The 21298-nt window shown below is 36.9% G+C and overlaps 1 protein-coding gene across 1 annotated transcript in view; it reads right to left on the bottom strand.

Moving 5' to 3' along the window:
* CNTN3 (contactin 3 (plasmacytoma associated)) overlaps positions 1-21298 on the bottom strand; it is a 275838-nt gene that overhangs the window by 36760 nt on the left and 217780 nt on the right. The window contains exons 13-17 of the mRNA XM_011995370.1: positions 6254-6371; positions 5219-5377; positions 4970-5119; positions 3456-3526; positions 1586-1820 (exon numbers count right to left, since the gene is read on the bottom strand). Coding sequence (XP_011850760.1) covers positions 1586-1820; positions 3456-3526; positions 4970-5119; positions 5219-5377; positions 6254-6371 — 733 coding nt within the window. The remainder of the gene's footprint in view (positions 1-1585; positions 1821-3455; positions 3527-4969; positions 5120-5218; positions 5378-6253; positions 6372-21298) is intronic.

Here is a 21298-nt window from a genome sequence, read left to right as displayed (position 1 = left end):
CCTCTCACTTGCCCTTGCAATCCCTGGCAACTTTTAGAAATGAGGTCTGGCTATGAATTTAAGACTCTTCTGCAAAGACTTTTATAATCCTTAAAAAAAAAAAAAAAATCCCTCTCAGAACTCAACGGAAAGTGAGAAGGCAAGAAGAGGGGTGGGGATCCAAAGAAAAATCAACTCTACTTACTATTCTTAGGAATGACAACTGCGGACCACTTTTTGCAACTTACTGTTAGGTCTGGAGGGTAGGGGAGACACTGATATATTTTGTGAGCTCAGAATGGTTAAGGGCAAAGGCCCTTGGTTAAAATACTGGCTGTACCACTCACTATTAGGAATTTTGGCAAATTTATTACTCTCTTTTATAAGGCTTCCATTTTCTCATTTGTAAATGGGAAATAATAGTGCCTATATTTCTTATCTGAAATATCAAATTAGGTAATGTCTGGCGGGTAGTAAAACTTGAATACATGTTAGTTTCTGCCATTTATTATTTTTTTTTTGTAGAACTACAAAAAACTACAATAGTTGTTGCTGATCTATGAAATGGCAATTTTGTATAATTCTTTTACCTTGATTATTTTCTAAAGTGGTCATGAGACAAAATGTAGATGTCTCAGTATCTGAGACAGGTATAAAAGAAAGACAAAGAAATGGAATGGTCCAGAGTGAAGTATGTCTGTATCTCCACCAGCAGGTTCATATCCCTCAAACCTGCACATTGCATATGTGTTGAATGAGATACCACTGCTCCTGACTCTTCATTCAGTAACATCCCTTTCTCAGGCCATGGGAACCACTGGACAACTTAGGACTAGGGTAGCTCCAAGGGGTATATTTTTATTACCCCAAGGTAAGGCTGTGATTTTCCTTGCTTCACAAACTGGAACACAGGAAGTGTTCCTCAAAACAGATTTTTAAATTGATGGCTATGATCTGAGACAGGTCTCAATCAATTTTGGAATTTATTGTACCAAGGTGATAAGGACATGCCCAGAAGAAAACAAAACACAAAAAACAAAAAAACACAGGTTCACAGAAACAGTCTGTGGTCTGTGTCCATTTCCAAAGATTGAATTTGAGGGCTTTAATATTTATAGTGGGCTGCAGTGCAAAGAGGAAGGGTATGGTAATCTGCATGTTGCAAAGGAAAAGGAGCAGATAGGAGGCTAATCAATTAGGTCTCCTGCTCAGTAAATCAGTACTTTACATAAGGCAAGGCGAACATAGAGTAGCTACCTGTAGAGAGATTTAACCTTTTATCTGTAGCTATCTGGTTAGGAATAAAGGAAAGGCATTTTCTTGCATGACTCAGCATTCAGCTTAATTTTTTCCTTTTGGCCTAGTGAATTGGGGTCCTGAGGTTTTATTTTCCTTTCACAGTTACGTCCTCTAACTATCCATTAAGTCTTACACTTCAAGTCATTTATGATTGATATTTATCACTTGCACTGGGAATCTAACTACTACTTGGATCATTGTTGTTTGGAATAAACATATTTGAAGTCAAAACGAGACTCTATGTCCGTTTTTGGAGCACAAATAATTGTTACTAGGCAGAGCTGAAACACAGTCATGTTTTCCGTACCTTCTTCTGCAGAGAACACTGTTGTCACCGGGCTAAATGGTCCTTCACCTTTGTTATTATAAACACCCACTTTAACTTCATATGGTGAATATGGCACGATGCTTTCATTCCGAAAGACATATCTTGGGGTGTCAGGGGATGTCACCACTGTCTGGATCCAGGTGGTAACCCCAAGAGGGCGGAAAGCAACAACATACCCAAAACCTTCACCATTCTGTAGTTCCTCGGGGACTGGCTATAAAGGAAAGACACACTGAATCACCCTTACACATAAGGGCAAGGCAAAAATGAATGGAGCTGTGATCCACAGGCATTTGTAAAAGTCATCAAATCATCATCTACATTGTATTAAGCAGTTGGATGAAAAAAGGAGTAGAACATCAGCAGGAGAGTCATGCCAGCTGCTTTGAAACAGACATATGCCACCATTTCATAGCCATCCAGATAATGAACTGGAGTTTTCTGTGATTATTCAGACAGCTGATCATCTTATGGTTCAAATCTGAGTTTCTAATAGTAAGATACACTTTCAGTTGAAAATATCTGATCTCTCAAGTCAAATAAAAATTATCTAATTCTTAATGTTGACTTTATGAGAAGAAACATTGGACTAGTGATTAACATAATGAAGTAAAACTGAAAAAAATAAAATAAAAAGGGGCTCGGTACAGTGGCTCACGCCTGTAACCCCAGCACTTTGGAAGGCCGAGGCGAGTGGCCATCACGAGGTCAGGAGTTTGAGACCAGCCTGTCCAATATGGCGAAACCCTGTCTCTACTAAAAATACAAAAATTAGCCGGGCATGGTGGCATGCGCCTGTAGTACCAGCTACTCGGGAAGCTGAGGCAGGAGAATTGCTTGAATCTGTGAGGTGGAGGTTGCAGTGAGCCGATACCATGCCACTGACTTTAGCCTGGGCGACAGAGAGAGACTCCATAAGAAAAAAAAAAAAAAAAAAAAAAGGGAAGTAAATACTAATTTATAAATTAACAAATTACAAGGCAGGTGGATCACTTGAGGTTAGGAGTTTGAGAGCAGCCTGGCCAACATAGCAAAACCCCGTCTCTACTAAAAATACAAAAATTACCTGGGCATGGTGGCATGTGCCTCTAATTCTAGCTATTTGGGAGGTTGAGGTGGGAGAATCTCTTGAACCCAGGAGGTGGAGGTTGCAGTGAGCTGAGATCATGCCACTGCACTCCAGACTGGGCAACAGGGCAAGACTGTCTCAAAAAAAAAAAAGGAAAAAAAATATTAATGAAAAACTCAAAGCTATATTTGAGTCATGTCAAAAATTTTACTGACACATCATCAACATCTTCAAAAAATGCAGGTAATTCTAGTACTTTTTGACTTCAAACCTGTTAATTAACCTTTTTCCTACTGACGATGTAAACCAAGGGCTGAGAGAATGGCCAAGAAAGAAACAAACTCAAGCACCTGTTGGAATAGGTGCCTTTACCAGTGGGGGCTGCACGGCTGTTTGGAAAATCATAATGGGAGCTTGAGGGGCAACAGCCACAACATAACTCGTCCCTACGTCTACCAACCAGGTGACCCTGGGCAAATTATTTCTTATCTCCGAGCCTGTGTATTTTCATCTGTAGATTGATGCAAGGATGACATGAGGAAAATATATGCTAAATGCTGGGAACAGTGGGTGGCTCAGAGAAAGCATAAAAAATATTAGCTACTATGGCTACAACTACCACCACCAGCCCCAATACCACTAACCCCACCACCACCACCTATATTACCACCAGCAGCAGCAGCACCCACCAACCACACCCCCAGCACCACCACCTGGAAAGCCACAAAGATCATGGGAACAGCAACACCCTGATAGTGAAGATGCTGCCCAAACACTTACATCCCAGGTTATCACAAGTTCAGACCGGCTTCCGCCTCCTCCATTGACTTCAGAAGGGGGCACTTCTGGAACTGTACAGGTCAGAGAAACAGAGATGAAATGGTACTTGCATTAAGTAACATTTATCTAAAAGACAATGCAATTTTTTAAAATATTTAAAATAATTTAATCATTGGCACATTATTCATACATATAGATGTTTATGTACGTACATACATTTACATATTTTTATGAGATCATCAAACAACATATTTACATGAAATCATAAAAAAATTCAAAATCTCTCAAAGAAACATGACCAAGTTGGAAGATACTTTGCTAGTCTGAGAGTTAATAAAACAAGAAAAAGTGATTCACCAGAGATGATGGGAAATCAATCCAGCATGAATGTTTAGCTTGTGACTATTTCAAGTAGAATATAATTCTGAGAACAACATTGGCTATATGTAAGGATGACCCAAACTCAAACCCTTGAATCTTGTTTTGAGGTATTATTTATAAACTTCACAGGGGCATCAGATTCTCACACTGAGAACTTTAGCCTTAGTGAACCCCAGGACAAAACTAGAATATATGTCCCATGAAAGTGGGTCTTTGGTATGGTCACAGCTGTACTTGCAGTATCTAGAAACTGCTGAGCACACAGAGGATGCTCCCTAAAATATGTGTAGTGTGAACAAATGACCAGAACACCAGGGCAAGCACAGTTCCTCTATTTCTCGTATTTCCTAGCATAAACATTATGTGCATTATTCTGAGTTAAATAGCATCATGAAAATTATTGAAACATATTTGATGACTTCCGTCTTAGCTGAGTTCCTAAAGTGATCTACCAGCTCTATTTCAAACTTCATTTTAGTTAATATTAAGTAATATTACAGATCCTGAAAAGGCAAGTCTTTAGGTCTCAGTTGTCCCTATAATGTGATGCTATGTACACTTTCTAGTTTGAGTTTTAATGCTGGGATATTTTTAGAATAATAAAAGCAGTCTTATGGTCTATGTGAATAGTTGTCTCACGTGGAAATTCTTATCAATGATTCTTTCTTAATTCAACACTTGAAGTGACAAAATATACCTATTCATCAATTGTTTAAGCTCCTTCACTGAGCTTGGTGGCAAAATGAGATTTGCTAGCAGCAGAACTCACAAATGTCATTATCCTACCAATTTGTCAATGCTTGTTATAAATGAAAACAGCACTTCCCTTGTTAACAGGGTAACTATGTCAGATAGTAATTATAACCTTAAGTGACAAAAACATATTCACTCAACATGCACTAATGATCGTTTACAATGGACTGAACTCTTGGAAATGTCACACTACATCAGAATCACTTACACGTGTTTCTTTTGACAAATGCCATATGGCCAGTTTTGCCATTAGAAAGGTCAGATAATTGCAGCAATGGATTATTGAGGCCGACCCCCTGCTGGCCTGGAGTTCAGGGCCAAGGGAAATGGAAGTACACAGAAATCTATTAACCCGTTACTCAGAAAACAAAAACACTAACCTGCCTCTTCAGTTCTTACTTTTTCTGAGGGTAAACTGGGTTCTCCACCTCCAATTTTATTACTGGCTACAACCCGAAATTCATATTCCACCCATGGGTTTAACTCAACTACAGTGGCTGTGTGTGTTTTCCCATCGATGACCTCAGGCACTACAAAGGAATATTTGAGAGGTAAGAGTCTTCATGCTTCAGCATTGACTTGAAATCCATTTGTATGTGTGCAGATGACCTCTGCCTCTCCCCCTTTACCTGTTGTGACGGTTTGCCAACCCACGGAGAAAGGTGTCCGAGCCTGGATGGAATAGGATATAACTGGGCTATGGTTGTCTTTACCTTCTTTCCAAGAGAGTTGGGCTGTTGTATCTGTAATTTCATCTACTTTCACATTTTCTGGTGGTCCAGGTGAACCTAAGGAAGGCACAAATGGAAACATTGGGTAGCAATTACATAAATGTCATCTTCTCCTGTCAAAGAGAAGAGAATGTCACATGACCACTTCAATGTCTCTGACTTTTCCCAATTTCAAAAACACTTAGGGCAAAGGCCATTTACCTGATAATAGAATAACTACTTCCCTCTACCCCCCATTTCTGTTGTTAGATCTTAAATTTGGATGTGAGGCAGTAATTCCCAAACCATAATACTCTCTGATTGCAGATGATATTCACTTTTAAAAGCCTCTGTTCAGCAGGATTCCTGTACCTTTCCAAATTCAATGTCCTTTACTCCTGGTGTGATGCCTTTCCCTTTAATCCACTGGTGTATCTCTGTAGTTCCCAATCTGATACCTAGATGTGTTTTATTTCATGATGTACTCTGGTTATTTGTCAGCCCAGCAGCAAATCAGTATCCTGGACAGCAGCTCAGGTTGGCAAATTTTCCCAGTCATTCTGAATAATCCTGATACTTTTTTTCTATTTTTAGAAAATTGTCCTACATACAATTATTCCCAAGTCCTGATTATTCTGGAAGCAAACACACTGCACAATATTCTCTCTCAAATTAAATACAATCACTGAATTAATGACATGCTCAAAAACACATCAGCTTGGCAGCAGCTGTGGAATGCCAATTACATTGAGAGCTATTTGAAGGGCAGAGTTGAGATTTTTATTTCTTTGAATTAGCACTCACCCCTATTGTCATATTCTGTGGTCTATGTGGGGACGATGAAATCAATATGATAACTTGTATGCTCACATACTATCTCATCACGGTTTTTCCTCCAGTAAGGAATGCTGTTAAGATGTGAAGTTACAAACTCAAGGAGGCATAAATGTTTACCTCTTACTATGAGGTCAGCAGCAGATGAAACACTGTCCACCCCTGTTTGCACCATACAAACGTATTTCCCACTGTGTTTCAGTTGAATGTTTCTGATCATTAAATCACCAGATGAACTCTGTTGGGAAAACAGGTAATGAATATACCATTATTTAAAACAAACAAACAAACAAACAAACAAACAAACAAAAAACACAAAGAATTTTGAAGTCTATGGCCAAAAACAACAAATCGCAATGAAAACTGTATTTAGGGAGCAAACTAAGGTGGTATAAGAGAGCAGATTGCTGTAATGGAATGTATGGAAATAAAAACAAGTTAAAAACCATACATGACTGCAGTCAAAGATTTCTGTAGCCAAATAAACAAGAACCTTCCTCCTGGGCTTTATGGTTTCGAAAATAAATAAGGGCAAAGATTACAGTCTCAGAGTCTATTTACTTCCACCGGGGTGACACTTCTTTTTATATCCACTGCTCAGCACCAGCTCAACTCTCTTCTCTGGTTCCAAACCCTTTGCAATTATCTGCCTGAGAAGAAGAGGAACGCATGTGGGTATCTAGTGGGAGATAAATGCAGCATGACAAGGGGATTACCACGGTTGAAACACTTCTCTGAACACATTGGAGCTTAAAAAGCCTAAAGCTGTTTAATTCCTTGGCTGCAGAAGTTAGGGACAGTCAGCATGAAAGCATGAACCCCTCAAGAAGAAGAAATTAAAACATTTTAAACCTTAAAAATAACAGCTACTGGGGCACGGTAGTTCAAATTTGTAATCCCAGCATTTTGGAAGGCTAAGGCGGGTAGGTCATTTGAGGTCAGGAGTTCAAGATCAGCCCGGCCAATATGGTGAAACCTCATCTCTACTAAAAATACAAAAATTAGCTGGGTGTGGTGGTGCACCCCTGTAATCCCAGCTATTCAGGAGGCTGAGGCATGAGAATTGCTTGAACTTGGGAGGTGGAGGTTGCAGTGAGCTAAGATCGAGATCACATCACTGCACTCCAGCCTGGGTGACAGAGCAAGACTCTGTCTCCCCATCCAAAAAAATAAAAAATAATAACAGCTGTCCTTAAAGACATTTGCTGGCATTCCCCAAGAGCTAATTAACAGGGCAAATATATTTCTAAAAGCTCAATGTTAAATGGACCTCATTTTAAGAGAATGTAAAATTGTGTTAATAAAATGACTAACTGCAAGTCAGTTTCACACATTAGTAAAAATATGACTTGTAATTAAATGATTTCAAAACCAAAGCCCTTGGAAAATGATCATCAGTTCATGTCTGATAAAGAGAAAGAAGCAATAAGTAGTGTTTATCTTATTAATTAAAAGAAAAGTTTTAGTCTTGAGTTTTTGTAGTATACATAGCAAGATGAATTCTATTATCCTATTTTTAGGGAATTTCCTAAAATCTTCTATAGAGTAATTTCTTAAATATTGCTTCCTGTCTTTAGGATTCTTAATGGATTACATATTCTCTGTTAGTTGTATCGTATAGTTTTAGATGAAATTTGTGAGGACTGGAAGAAGACAGATGGGAAATGATTGATGGTTGTAATTAAATGATAATCCAGAAACTGTTAAGCTTGCATGTTTTACTTTCATCAAGTTAAAACTTTTTTCTTTCCCTCTCTCCCTCTCCTTCTCCTAGGGTTATTTAGAAATGTATCCCCAGGACAAAAACCTTTAATGCTTGCTGACCTTTAGAAACTCTTCAGGTTTTACGAGCTCCATATACTCACAGGAGGTTGATTATCATTTCTATAGAAATCTCTTATTTTCAGTGAAGAACTGTTAGTAGTAAATGCCATCTAAGGCATTGGGGTAAGCTTTTTATTCCTGCCAACCTTTATTTGCTTATTTTGAAGGCATCTGGGTAAAAGAGAATTGTGTCGGGACTTTATGTCCTCACATATCTGGATACACCTTTTAGGCACAATGGCTGGCTTTGTTTCTAGAAGCAGTAAGGAAAAGTTTGGTGGTGGACTTCTGACTTCTGTTCACTCTTGGCACTGACAGGTGAAGAGAGAGAAATATCTGCATCATAAAAAATGAAGCCATCTTCCTAAAGAAATGTAGTCAGGGGAAATATAATTTTTAATTATCCTTTTACATTGCACAGTAGAAAAAGGAAGCAATTAACTAAAACGAGTTGAAATGGAAACCATTTTTTTCAGCCCCAACATGGACTTGAGTGTATGAATACATAAATGGAGAATAAAATTTGACAGAGTATAAGAGAGATTCTCTCATTATGTTTTGTCTCTATCAATAAAACATATTTGCATTATTCCTCTTCTAATGCTCTCTCTCTTCCACTCTATGATCTTTTAAGGGAGCACTACACAGAGACAAGATTTATCTTAACAAAAGTGCATGCCTTGCTTGCTATGTTAGATTCATTCAAGGACAGAGAAGTGTCTAACACATGGCCCTCGCTCTCTAGGACGTAAACTCAAGTCAGGGTAAAAAGGTGGTATAAACATGTGAAACAAGTTATGTTTACAAATTTAGAAAGTATAATTCACAAAGGTTAAAGTCACGTGGCATATACCATGACTAGACGATGGCAAAATGAAAGAGACAGACATTTTCAAGTTCTGCTGAAGATGTAGAACTGGAACTCTTACTGCTGAAAGGACTGTAAATTGGTACAATTACTCTGGACAATTGTTTAGAAGCATCTACGAAGGCAGGATATACATATAAGTTATGACTCATCAATTCCATTCCTAAGTATATACCCTACAGAATGGCATGCATCTGTCTACCAAAAGACATTTATAAGAATGTTTATAGTTATTATCCATAATAGCTAAAAATAGAAACTACCCTATCACAGTAAAGTGGACAAATAAGTAGTGGAATAATCATTTAACAAAATACTATTAGGCCACGACAATGAATGAACTGCAACTACACAGATCAACATGGCTGAGTTTCAAAAGCATGAAGGATATAAACCAGATGGAAAGGAGTATGTGATCATGACTGATCATATGAGAAGGCTGGATTGTGGCTACCTTTGGAGGTATGGTAGTTTTGGGATGAAGCACTATGAGGACATCTAGGATGTGGGTCATCTTCTGTTTCTTGTTTTCAGTGCTGGTCACTTGAGTGTGCTCATTTTGTGAAAATTAATTGGGCTATCCTCTTATGACTTGTGCATTTCTTGGTAGAATACAATGCTTACCAAAATGCAGTTATGATTATGCACAACTATACCCCTAAATGCTCAGCTTTCAATAGTGTCATAGATGGTAGAAGTCAAGTAACATGACTGTAATTCTAAACTCCAACTTCTTTCACGGGAATTAAACATTTAATAATAGTAATTTAATTAAAATGTTATTAGCATGTCTTATCATTTCTTATCAAGATGCAATTGAGTATTCTAAGGCATTTAAGAAAAGAAAAAAGGTAAAAGAAACTCCAAAAGGAAGTTTCTCTCATATCAAACTAATTCTTTTTTCCATCAATTTGCTATTGTTAGAGAATATAGTTAGTTATTAATTAAATGTGATAAAGGGTATGAGAGAGAAATGTCCAAAAATAAACTCAGTAAAATTAGTTGAAATGGGATGAAATAGTACTCGATGGATTATTTACCATATTTATAAATAAACTTGCATCTAATATTTAGAAATAATAAGAAACATATTTGCCATTCTTTAGAGTATAAAATAATTCAAATAACACAACACTAACCATCTTTGGATAAATTCTTAGAAACATTAATAATACTTTGAATAAAAAATAGCTTATCTGTTAAATTAGTTTGTCTTTGTTTGCATTATTTTCCGAAGCTTCATCTTCCCCCACTTCCTCAAGCAGAAAGGACCAGAATTGAGAAGGTGCAAATTCATAGCTTTATTTTCTTCTCCTCATATCTCTATTTTGCTTAAAACTTCTCCTCAAAGCCCACTAGTGTAATTCTTTTTTTCCAGAAAGCACATCTTTTTTTCTATGATGCTGTCTACAATTTACTCAGGAAAGGAGTTTTTGGAAGTGAGAGAGGTCTATTCCAGTATTTTACATTTGAGTGTAAGAAGCAGGATATGACCCTCTAAGTCATACAAATTGAGTTTCTTTTCCAAAGCATCACCTATTAAAAATAAGATCATTCATTCAAAAACTGTTTATAAAGCAACTATTCTACTTTAGTTGCTGGGAATACAATGCCGAAGGCAAGAAAAAAAACAATCCTTATATTCATAGGGCATAGAGTTGGAAGACAGGCATTAATGAAATGACTGTACAAATCAATGTAAAATTATAATGTAATGTAAATTCAAAGTACATTGGGGGAATCTAGAACTTTTTGGGGCTTCAGTGAACTGCTCATTCAGCTAAGATTTAACATATGAGCAGAAGTTGTCCAAGAAAAGTGGGTAAAAAAATAAACTACACTAGGATACTCAGGCATGTGCAAAGACGTAAGGTAGGTAAGAACATGGTTTATTTGAGTAACTCAATGGAGAGCTGAATGGGGTGGGCAGGGGATAGGGATGTCAGGCGTAGAGTTTATCCACAAATTGTTAGTCTGTCCCCAGAAAATAAAAAGTTCACTGTAGCTGACTTCAAGTTCATATTTACATCTTAATGACAGTAATATTTTTTCTTTCTTGTATTTTTACAATATCTACTAAACTTAGCTAGAATTACTTTATTACTCAATTATTTGTCCATCTAATCATACAGGCTTCTCTTAGAAAAAAAATCATATTTCCATAATATGTTACAGGTATTAACAGTAAATGGATTTGTATGCCAAAGCATCGTTGAAATAAATGCTAAGGGGAAATCCACTGTGTATCAAATGAAATACGAGAGGATCTGATTAATTTTTCCCCTGTATTTTCTTAGATGATGACACTAATGGAATTTTTGATGTAATTTAAAAACCACTCTGCACTAAAGAAAAAAAAAAACAAACACTAACTGATTTGATAACCCATACTAGATAAAAATAAATAAGCAGAAAGATCATCACTAATTACAGGTAGGCTGAAAATACATTGTGATATCTACCACCTGCTAAAATCAAGGTTTAAAATAAACTTTGCAATTAGGTTACCTGCTAAAATCAAGGTTTAAAATAAACTTTGGAATTAGGGGACCCTCTTGAACATTACAAATGTTGTATGAACTTTCAGTATAATAAATTATAAGTAAAAAACGAATTCCCTAGTAAGCACTCTCAATGTAAATGCTGCTGCTGGACTGCCAAGAAGCATAATTTTCCAGTTTAAGAAAAAAAATTACATTTTGACGGCTATTTGGAACCGAGGTTGAATAGGCAGTCCCCCTTTTTTTTTTTTTTTTTTTTTATCACTTTACACAGCCTGTTATTGCAGCGCTTCCAATATTAATCATTCATCCCTTCACTGGGTTGCCTTCCAAACCCTGACATTACATGTAAATCATCTCCAGGTGCCTTGAAAACAGTCGAACCTGTAAGTTCCTTCTGGAACCTGGTTGGTGTTTTCCTCTGTAAGAGTCCCTGAAGGAATAGGTGGTGATGTGGCCCACCTCTGCATTTTTGACCACAAAAATTAAACCTTGCCCCCACCAATGCCAAACGGCTACATCAAGTTCACCTTCGTTACTAATGGACGCTACTCATCCAAAAAGCAGAAAGAATTGGCAGCCACTGAAACATGAAAACAGGCCCTAACATTGTAAACAGTTTTAATTTTTCTGACTGATTAACAATTTCAACTGTCACATGGTTGTCTGAACAGGTGATATTTAAGACAGATAAGATGCAATCAGTTAATATCAAAATTTGCTCGACTTTCTTGGGAACCAATAAACTGGAATAATTGCTCCATTACAGGATTTTGAGTCCCAGCCTGTTCCATCATAAGTGTTTCAAAAGAGTGACACATCAAAGATCACAAAAACTTGGTTGAAGGTACTTCATGCATATTTTAGGTTGTGTCAAGTGCTCGCGGTGCCTCAAAGTATCGGCTTTGTAATTTCAACATCAAGTTCATGTAAAACAACTTGGGAATTTTTTTTTTTTTTCTTCTGGGCAGTCGGGTGTGTTGATTTTGATGGAGTAGGAATTGGTGATCTCAGGATGCCTAGTCTGCTGTCCCAGCAAGCTTAACCCAGTGTTTTCTACATTTAAATCATTAGAGTCACGTCTTCACAATTGTTTTTGCCATATCCTAGTACCAAATGTTCTATTACTACTTAATTTTTTCTTAAACTGATTAACTTTCTTCAACTTAATATGGGAATTGACATATAAAATGTATATTCTTATCCTAAATGGAAATCTGCTCACCAAAATAATAGTTACCTAGCAAAATCAATACAATGAGTAGAAAATTATATAAATAGACACTCTCCAAAATCATTTAAATGCTCACTAAGCTGGACACTGTCAAAGTCCCTGAGCCAGAGACTTTTGCTCTGTTAATTAAAGATTAACAAGCATTAGAAAATGGCTAATGATAGGCCTAATACCATGTTTAACCATTTATTTATTTTTGAGATGAAGTTTCACTCTGTTACCCAGGCTGGGGTGCAGTGGCACGATCCTAGCACTCTGCAACCTCTGTCTCCTGGGTTCATATGATCCTCCCACCTCAGCTTCCTGAGTAGTTGGGATGACAGGCATGTGCCACCATGCCCAGCTAATTTTTGTATTTTTAGTAGAGATGGGGATTCACCATATAGGCCAGGCTAGTCTTGAACTCCTGACCTCAAGTGATCTGCCCACCTTGGCCATTCTCCTTGATTTAATCTAAATGATTGAAATAAAATTGAAAATAGAATAACTCTCTCATTCTATGTTGTGTTAGTTAATGCCACCTGTTGAGTACAGAGTCTGTGTTTTGAAAAACACTGTGCTATCCAGTTTGCTAAACCCATTAGTTCTCAGTGCTGGCTGTACTGTAAATTCACCTGGGAAATCTTTTTAAGAAAATACCAGAAACACCTAGGTCACATCCAGAACAATTAAAAATTAAAATGGACTAGAAAGGGGAGACTCTCTAGGTGATTCTAATGAGCAGTTAGGGTAAAAACAATTATTAAAACTCTTGGGATATTACATTCCTCATCTTTACTCTTCTTGGAAGGTATAAAAGGCTTCAGATAATTGCTCTGATTTCTCCTAACTCTAATATCTAGGTACACTGTATACTGCTGAACTCACAAGCTGAAAGTAATACTCTTATACATATTTTCACCTTGAGAGATGGGTAAGAAAACTAGTATTTGTGAAACAGGTATTATGTGCTAAGCACAAGGCTCATTTCCTTGACATGACATTGTCTTAGTGTGCTCATCATAATTTTAAAAACAATAGTCATTGACGTAATTCAACATGGCGATAAATTGCTATAGATACATACATAAATTTACTGCTAATCAACCTCAGTCATTCTAGGATTACTCTTGATTGATGTGACAATTCTTGCATTGAATTAAAATATTTCAAGTCAAAAGAGCTTACTCTGAATAACAGTTTAACTTGTGGATCAAATCTCATTATTTTTGTCTTACCTTTATATTGCAAGTACAGAGAGTAGACCTGCCTCTTGTAGAATGACATGAATGTTACGTAAGAGAAAAGAAGCCCATGGATATAAAGGAATAAAGAGCCATTGTTTCATAGAAACTTGATCATGTTATGCCAAATGCCTTACATTTACTTGAGTTTCAATTACTATTGCTATATAACAAATTACCCCAAACCTTAGTGGATTAAAAAATGATCATTTATTCAGTTCAGTAATGTGTACATTGAACAGGCATCATTGAGGACTCATCTCCATTGGACACCTCACTAGGTAGGGTGGCTTGATTAGAGACTGGCAAGCTTGTTTACTTGGCCAGCAAGTTGGCACTGGCTGTTGGGAGTTCAGCAGGACCAGTGGGCTGGGACCTTGGTTCCTCTTGAGAAGGATCTGTCCACAGTCATGTGGGGTTCTTAATACTATAGTGGCTGGATACCAAGAGTTATTGTGCTAGTGGAACAAGGTAGAAGTGTATGCATTTTTAGAAACTAGCTTCAGGAATCATACTGTATCACTCCTGTTTTTTATTGGTCAAGACATTCACAAAAGTATACTAAGTTTCAGGAGGAGAGGCATAGATTTTACTACTTTATAGGGAGCAGTGTCAAAGTCGTGCTGTAATAAGAGCATGTTGGATAAGACATGTTGCTGCAGCCATCTTTGGAAAACACAATCTGCCACAGCCGTCCAGATCCATTCTGCACCTGCCATACTGCCTCTGCCTTGGGCGGCTGACCTATATGGATCAAAGGGAAAGGTTCCCTTATACTCTGCCAGTTTATTGGGATCCTCTTACAAGATCTGAGGGAGAGAGGACAGTGAGTTTAGGGTATTTATTCACCAAGATTCATCCTTGCAGGCTCCTTTGAGCTGACTGTGGCAAGAATCCAAGATAGGTTATTTATTTATTTAAAGCAAAACTCTGGACTAGACACCCTTCAATTTATGTCAGTAGCCTATGTGTAAACCAGAGAAAGAACTCCCAATGGCTCAGAGAGAGTACATTTATATCCTCTCCCAGGAGAGTTGCTCCCAATGAGATCACATTATTTTTATTACAATCACAGACCAATGTAGTCTGGCAATTCTCTTGATACTTCAGAAGTGTGAATTTTTCATCTCAAAGTCATATTGAAAAAGATAAAGAAGGAAAGACTAGGTTTGATATCAACTGTGACTATCAATAGACTATTTTCCTGGTAAAGAGCATGATCTAAAATTTTAAAGTTAGGATAAGAAAAAAAGGTTTATAAAATCAGAGTATTTTCTATAAAACTAATTTAGAAAACCCAATCCACCTAAAATTGCTCAGTCTCTGAGTTTAAAATTTTAAATAACCCCAAATGAACCATTTATTATTCACTTTCTTAATCATGTTCAGATCAATTAAATGTTATAATTAAATGTCATGCCTTGCAAAGTAGAATGATTTTCTTTCTGAAATTCCAGCATACCATCTAAGCCAGCATGAACAGTTCCACCTCAGTAAGAGGGAGACAAGTAACCCAATTAAAAAAATGGGCCAGCTACCCTGACTTTTGGTTTCTGATGGGCATATAAGGAGCTTAGATTATGCCAGTCTTTCCTAACAACAAATAAAAAGCTGAACAAACTGAAAAATCAACAACTAATTATTAGATCTGGCAGAAAAGTGAGGTCATGGGGCAAATGGCTTCCCCTTAATCAGACAGACAGGTGGATACAGCAATCACAACTTGGAGTAGAAACATCCCCGAGAACCAGTGCCAGGGGAGGAAAACATGAACTATAATTGAGTAATTGCTGGAGGTTCAGTGTGGACAATTCCATGAGTTAAAACTCTAGGAAGAGCCAATCATAGGGGGTGCTGCACACTTGTGTTAATTTTACCTCAGAGAGTTCTACTGGGTCCTCACAGAGAATATTGGAAAAAAAAAGTCCCCTCACGTTTCTGGTAGTTGCGGGGGGAGAAAAGAGACCATTCTGAGATACGTTAGAACATTCTGTTCTTAAAATGCTCTGCCCTCAGCAGCTACAGCCTAAGCTGCTGGGATTTTCTAAGAGTCTAGGAGGGAAGGAAAATAGCCAACTCCAGGCCCCTTTAGCCATCCTGTTCCACGTAAGAAGGGAAAAAGCCTGAGAAGCACTGGTGAAGTTCACAGTCTAGGGGCATAAGTTCATTAGAAGACTGAGACCTACTCAAAGGATTATAAAATTATTTCCCTCCCCCTCACACCTTACCACTACATTACTAAAGGCTTATTTGTGGCAGTCCCTTTTACCCAGTACATCACATCTGCCTTTCAACAAAAAATTACAAGGCATACTAAAAGGCAAAAATACAAAGTTTGAAGAGACTGAACAAGCATCAGAATAAGAGTAAGATAAAGCAGGAATGCTGGGATTATGAGACCAGGAACTTTAAAATCCTATGACATGTGTTAAGGGTTTAGTGAAAAAATAAACAACATGTAAGAACAGATGGATAAGGCAAGCAGAGAGACATTCTAAGAATCAAAAACAAAACAAAAGGTTAGAGATTGAAAACACTGTAGCAGATATAAGGAATGACTTTGGCTTATTAATAGACTGGGTATGGTTGAGAAAAAAAATTTCTGAGCTCGGTAATACAAAAATAGAATCTTACAAAACAGAGAAAAACAGACTAAAAAAACAGAACAGAATATGCAAGAACAATGGAACAACTACCAAGGGTATAACATACACATAATGGAAATGTCACAAAGAGAAGAAAGGGAGAAAGGAAAAAAAGGAATTTTTGAAGCAATGGTGACTAAGAGTTTTACTCTAATAATGTCAGATACAAAATCACAGGTCTAGGGAGCACAGAGAACACCAAGTAGAATATATGTCCCCAAGAAAAAAGAAAGTCACTAAAACTAAAACAAGCAAACAAAACCCAACAAATAAAACAACCTGGTATATCACAGAAAATGAAAGATAAAAAAATGAATCTTTTAGGAAGTGAAAATTTTAAGAAACACTTTTTCCATAGAGAGGTGTGGGAGTCATAGACTCTCAGCTCCCTAAATGCTTGTTTAAAAAATCACTGACATGAGGTAGTTGATTAAAAGAGAAAAGGCAGACATATTTGTTTTTTGTGCATACATGGGAGTCTTCTGTATGAAGACCCAATTGCCAAATGGGTCACAGAAATGTATATGCCATTTTGAGGTTACGGAAAGAATGATGGCCTAGATTCTGGTAAAACAGGTTATGGAAGGTGGGAGAAGTGTCTGGATGGCAAAGCTGGCCTTGTATGTACATGAAGCCTCCTTCAGACAGAAGAGATGATACATGTTTCATTTCAGACTTCTAAATGTGTCAGACCCTCAATCTCTCCTGGATCTGGGGAAAGACATAGAAAGGGAAAAGGGCATGGCCGCATTAATGGAGATTATCTAGAGATCCAAATTTTCCCCATTTACTACAACAGCTTTGCAAAGCCACTTTTGTGGAGACGGCCAAGCAGTACCCATTTCAAAAAATGTCAAATAAATATATTTTGGGGAAAATATTTTAATTTCTTTCAACATTAATCCCATTCATGAGGGCTCTGCCCCAATGACCTATTCACTTCTAAAAGTCTCCACCTTCTAGGACCACTACCTTGGGAATTAGGATTTCAACATGCAAATTTTAAGAAGACACACATATTTAGACATAGCAACATGCTAAGAAATGAGAGAAAATGCAATCATATAAAATTCTCAATTAAACCACAAATGGCAGGAAGTGAGGAAGGCAAAAAAGGAACAAAGAACAAGATTAAAAAATAGAAAACAGTAAGAAATATGATAGAAATTAATGCAGATATCTCAATTATTACTTGAACATCTATGATCTAAATGCATCAATTAAAAGATAGAAATTGCCAGAATGTATCAAAAAGCCTAGACACAATTACATGCTGTCTACAAAAACCTATATATGAAGACACACATAGATTAAAAGGCACAGCGAAATATATACTATGATTGTACTAACCAAAAGATAGCAGGAATAGCCATATTAATTTCAAATATAGCAGAATTCAGATTAAGTAAAGTTGTCAGGGCTAATAAGGGGCATTACATAATAAAGGGACACTCCAAGAGGATGTAACAATTCTTTATGTGTAGGTACCTAACAACAGAGCATCAAAATATGTAAGGCAAATACTGACAGAACTTCAAGGAGAAACAGAGGAATCCAGTATCATATTTGGACACTTCAACACCTCTCTATCAAAAATGAACAGCTCCAACAGGCAGAAAACCAGTAAAGACTTGGTTGACCTCAACAGCACCTTCAATTGTATATAATGAACATCTATAGACTACTTTATCCAACAACAGTGTCAGAGGCGTTTAAATCAGAGTGACTCCATCTGAATACAGCCAAAGTAAAATGAGGCTGAGACCTTCTGTACTGCAATCCCAGGAGGTCAGGCATTCTTAGTCACAGGGTGAGACAGGAGGTTGACACCAGATACGGGTCACAAAGATCCCATTGGTAAAACAAAATATAGCAAAGAAGCCAGCTGAAACCTATCAAAATCAAGATGCCAATAAAAGTGACCTTTGGTCATCCTTGCTGCTCATTATACTCTAATTACAATGCATTAGCATGCTAAAAGACACTCCTGCCAATGTCATGACAGTTCATATATGCCATGGCAACATCTAGAAGTTACCATATGTGGTCTAAAAGGAAGAGGAACCCTAAGTTCTGAGAAGTTCTTGTCCCTTTCCTGGAAATCTCATGAATAATCCATCCCTTGTTCAGCATATAATCAATAAACAAACGTAAAAATAGTCATCCAGCAGACCTCGACGCTGCTCTGCCTATGGAGTAGCCATTCTTTTGTTTCTTTACTGCCCTAATAAACTTGTTTTCTCTTTACTCTGTGGACTCATCCTAAATTCTTTCTTGCGCGAGAATCAATGACCCTCCCTTGGGGTCTGGATTGGGATTCCTTTCTAGTAACAACAGCAGGTTGCACATTTTTCTCAAGCTCATATGGAATGTTCACCAAGAAAGACCACATACTGGGCTAGAAAACACACCTTAAAAATGTAAATGTATAAAAAAAATCATACAATGTCTCCTCTCAGACCACACTAAACCAAAAATCAATTAACAGAACGGTAGCTAGAAAATCCCCAAATACTTGGAGATTAAACTACACACTTTTAAATAACACATGGATCAAAGAAAAAATCTCAAGTGAAATTGAAAAAGTTCTCGTGGTGCTGGGATAATTGGTTATTCATATGCAGAAGAATGAAGCTGGACCCTTCCCTATCACCATACGCAAAAATTAAGTCACAGTGGGTTAAAGACTTAAATGTAAGACATGGAACTATAAAAATCCCAGGAAACAATCTATGAAAATATTTTATAGGGAAATACCCCATAAAAACATAGGAAATACTCTTTTTAATACTGGCTTGGCAAATAATTTATTACTATGTCCTCAAAGGCAATTGCAACATAATAAAAAATTGACAAGCGGGACCTAATTAAACTAAAGAGCTTCTGCACGGCAAGAGAAATGATCAAGGGCATAAACAGACAACTTACAGAACGGGAAAAAATATTTGCAAACTATGTATCCAATAAATGTCTAAGATTCAGAATCTATAAGGAACTTAAATCAACAATCAAAAACGTAACCCTGGTAGAAAGTGGGCAAATGACATGAACAGACACTTTTCAAAAGACATACAAGTGGCCAAAAAACATATGAAAAAATGTTCATCATCACTAATCACCAGAGAAATGCAAATCAAAACCACAATGAGATACCATGTCATACCAGTAAGAATGGTTTTTGTTAGAAAGTAAAAAAATAGATGCTGGCAAGGTTGTGGAGTAAAGGAAACACTTAAATACTGTTGGTAGGAATATAAATTAGTACAGCCACTGTGGGAAAAGCATTTTGGAGATTTCTCGAAGGAAAAGCTGAACTACCATTTAACCCAACAATCCCATTACTAGGGACCTAACCAAAGGAAAATAAAGCGTTCTGCCAAACACATGCACCCATATGTTCACCACAGTACTATTCACAATAGCAAAGATATGAAATCAACCCAGGTACCCATCAGTGGGAGACTGGGTAAAGAAAATGTGGTACATAGATACCATGAAATACTCTGCAACCATGAAAAAGAATGAAGTCATGGCTTTTGCAGCAACATGGATGTAGCTGGAAACCATCACCCTAAGTGAACTAACAGAAATAGAAAACCAAATACCAGATGTTCTCACTTATAAGTGGTAAAAAATTGCGTATACATGCACATAAATGTAAGAACAATAAACACTGGAGAATACAAGAGGGAGGAGGAGTGGGGGCACAAGGGTTGAAGAACTATTGGGTACTATGCTGAGTACCTGGGTGATGGATTCAGAAACTCCAAACCTTGGCATCATGCAATATACCTTTAACAAACCTGTATGTGTGCCCACTGATTCTAAAATAATACTTGAAAAAATAAAAATAAAATAAAATTTGTATATATTATATGATTTTATCTCAATGAAAGATGTTTTTAAATTAAAAAAAGATTTTGAACTAAATAAAAACAGAAATACAACTTATCGAAATTTGTAGAATATAGTCAAAGCTACGCCTAGAGGAAAATTTGTGTCATTGAGTGCACATAAAAGCAAAAAGGAGCCAAAACCAATAATCTAAGCTTTTTGCTTTAGAAAACTGGAAAAATAGAGCAAATCAGATCCAAATTAAAAGGAATAAAAAAAATCAGAGTAAAAATGAATAAACTTGAAAACTGCAAGTCAACAAAGAAAATCAACAAAAGCTGATTCTTTGAAAAGAGCAATAAAATCAATCAATCTCTAGCTAGGCTACTTAAGAAAAAAAGAGAAGATACAAATAACTAATATCAGAAATTAAAAAGGAAACATTATCACAGACCCTATGTATATTAAAAGATAATAACGAATACTATGAACAATGCTATGTCTACAAATTTGAGAATTTAGATGAAATGGATCAATTCCTTGAAAGATAAAATCTGCCAAAAGTTAAACAAAAAGAAGTAGATAACACAAATAGTCTTACATATAGTAGATACACTGAATCAATAATTAATAATTTTCCCAAACAGAAAGCACCAGGTCCAGATGAGTTCAATGGTGAATCCGATGTGGGCGGATCACCTGAGGTCAGAAGTTAGAAATCAGACTGGCCAACACGGCGAAACCCCGTCTCCACTAAAAATACAAAAATTAGCCGGGTGTGGTGGTACAAACCTGCAGTCCCAGCTACTTGGCAGGTTAAGACAGGATAATTGCTTGAACCCAGGAGGCAAAGGGTGCAATTAGCTAAGACTGTGGCATTGCACTGCAGCCTGGGTGACTCAATTAGAAAAAACATAGTGATGTTAACAGAATGAGAAGACAAGCCATAGACTTGGAGAACATATTTGCAAAAGACAAATCTGACAAAGGGCTGTTAGATAAAATATAGAAAAATCTCTTGAAACTTTCCAATACA

This window comes from Mandrillus leucophaeus, unplaced genomic scaffold, assembly GCF_000951045.1.
Source record: "Mandrillus leucophaeus isolate KB7577 unplaced genomic scaffold, Mleu.le_1.0 Scaffold485, whole genome shotgun sequence".
Lineage (NCBI taxonomy): Eukaryota > Metazoa > Chordata > Mammalia > Primates > Cercopithecidae > Mandrillus > Mandrillus leucophaeus.
This window is presented reverse-complemented; position numbering and strand designations above follow the sequence as displayed.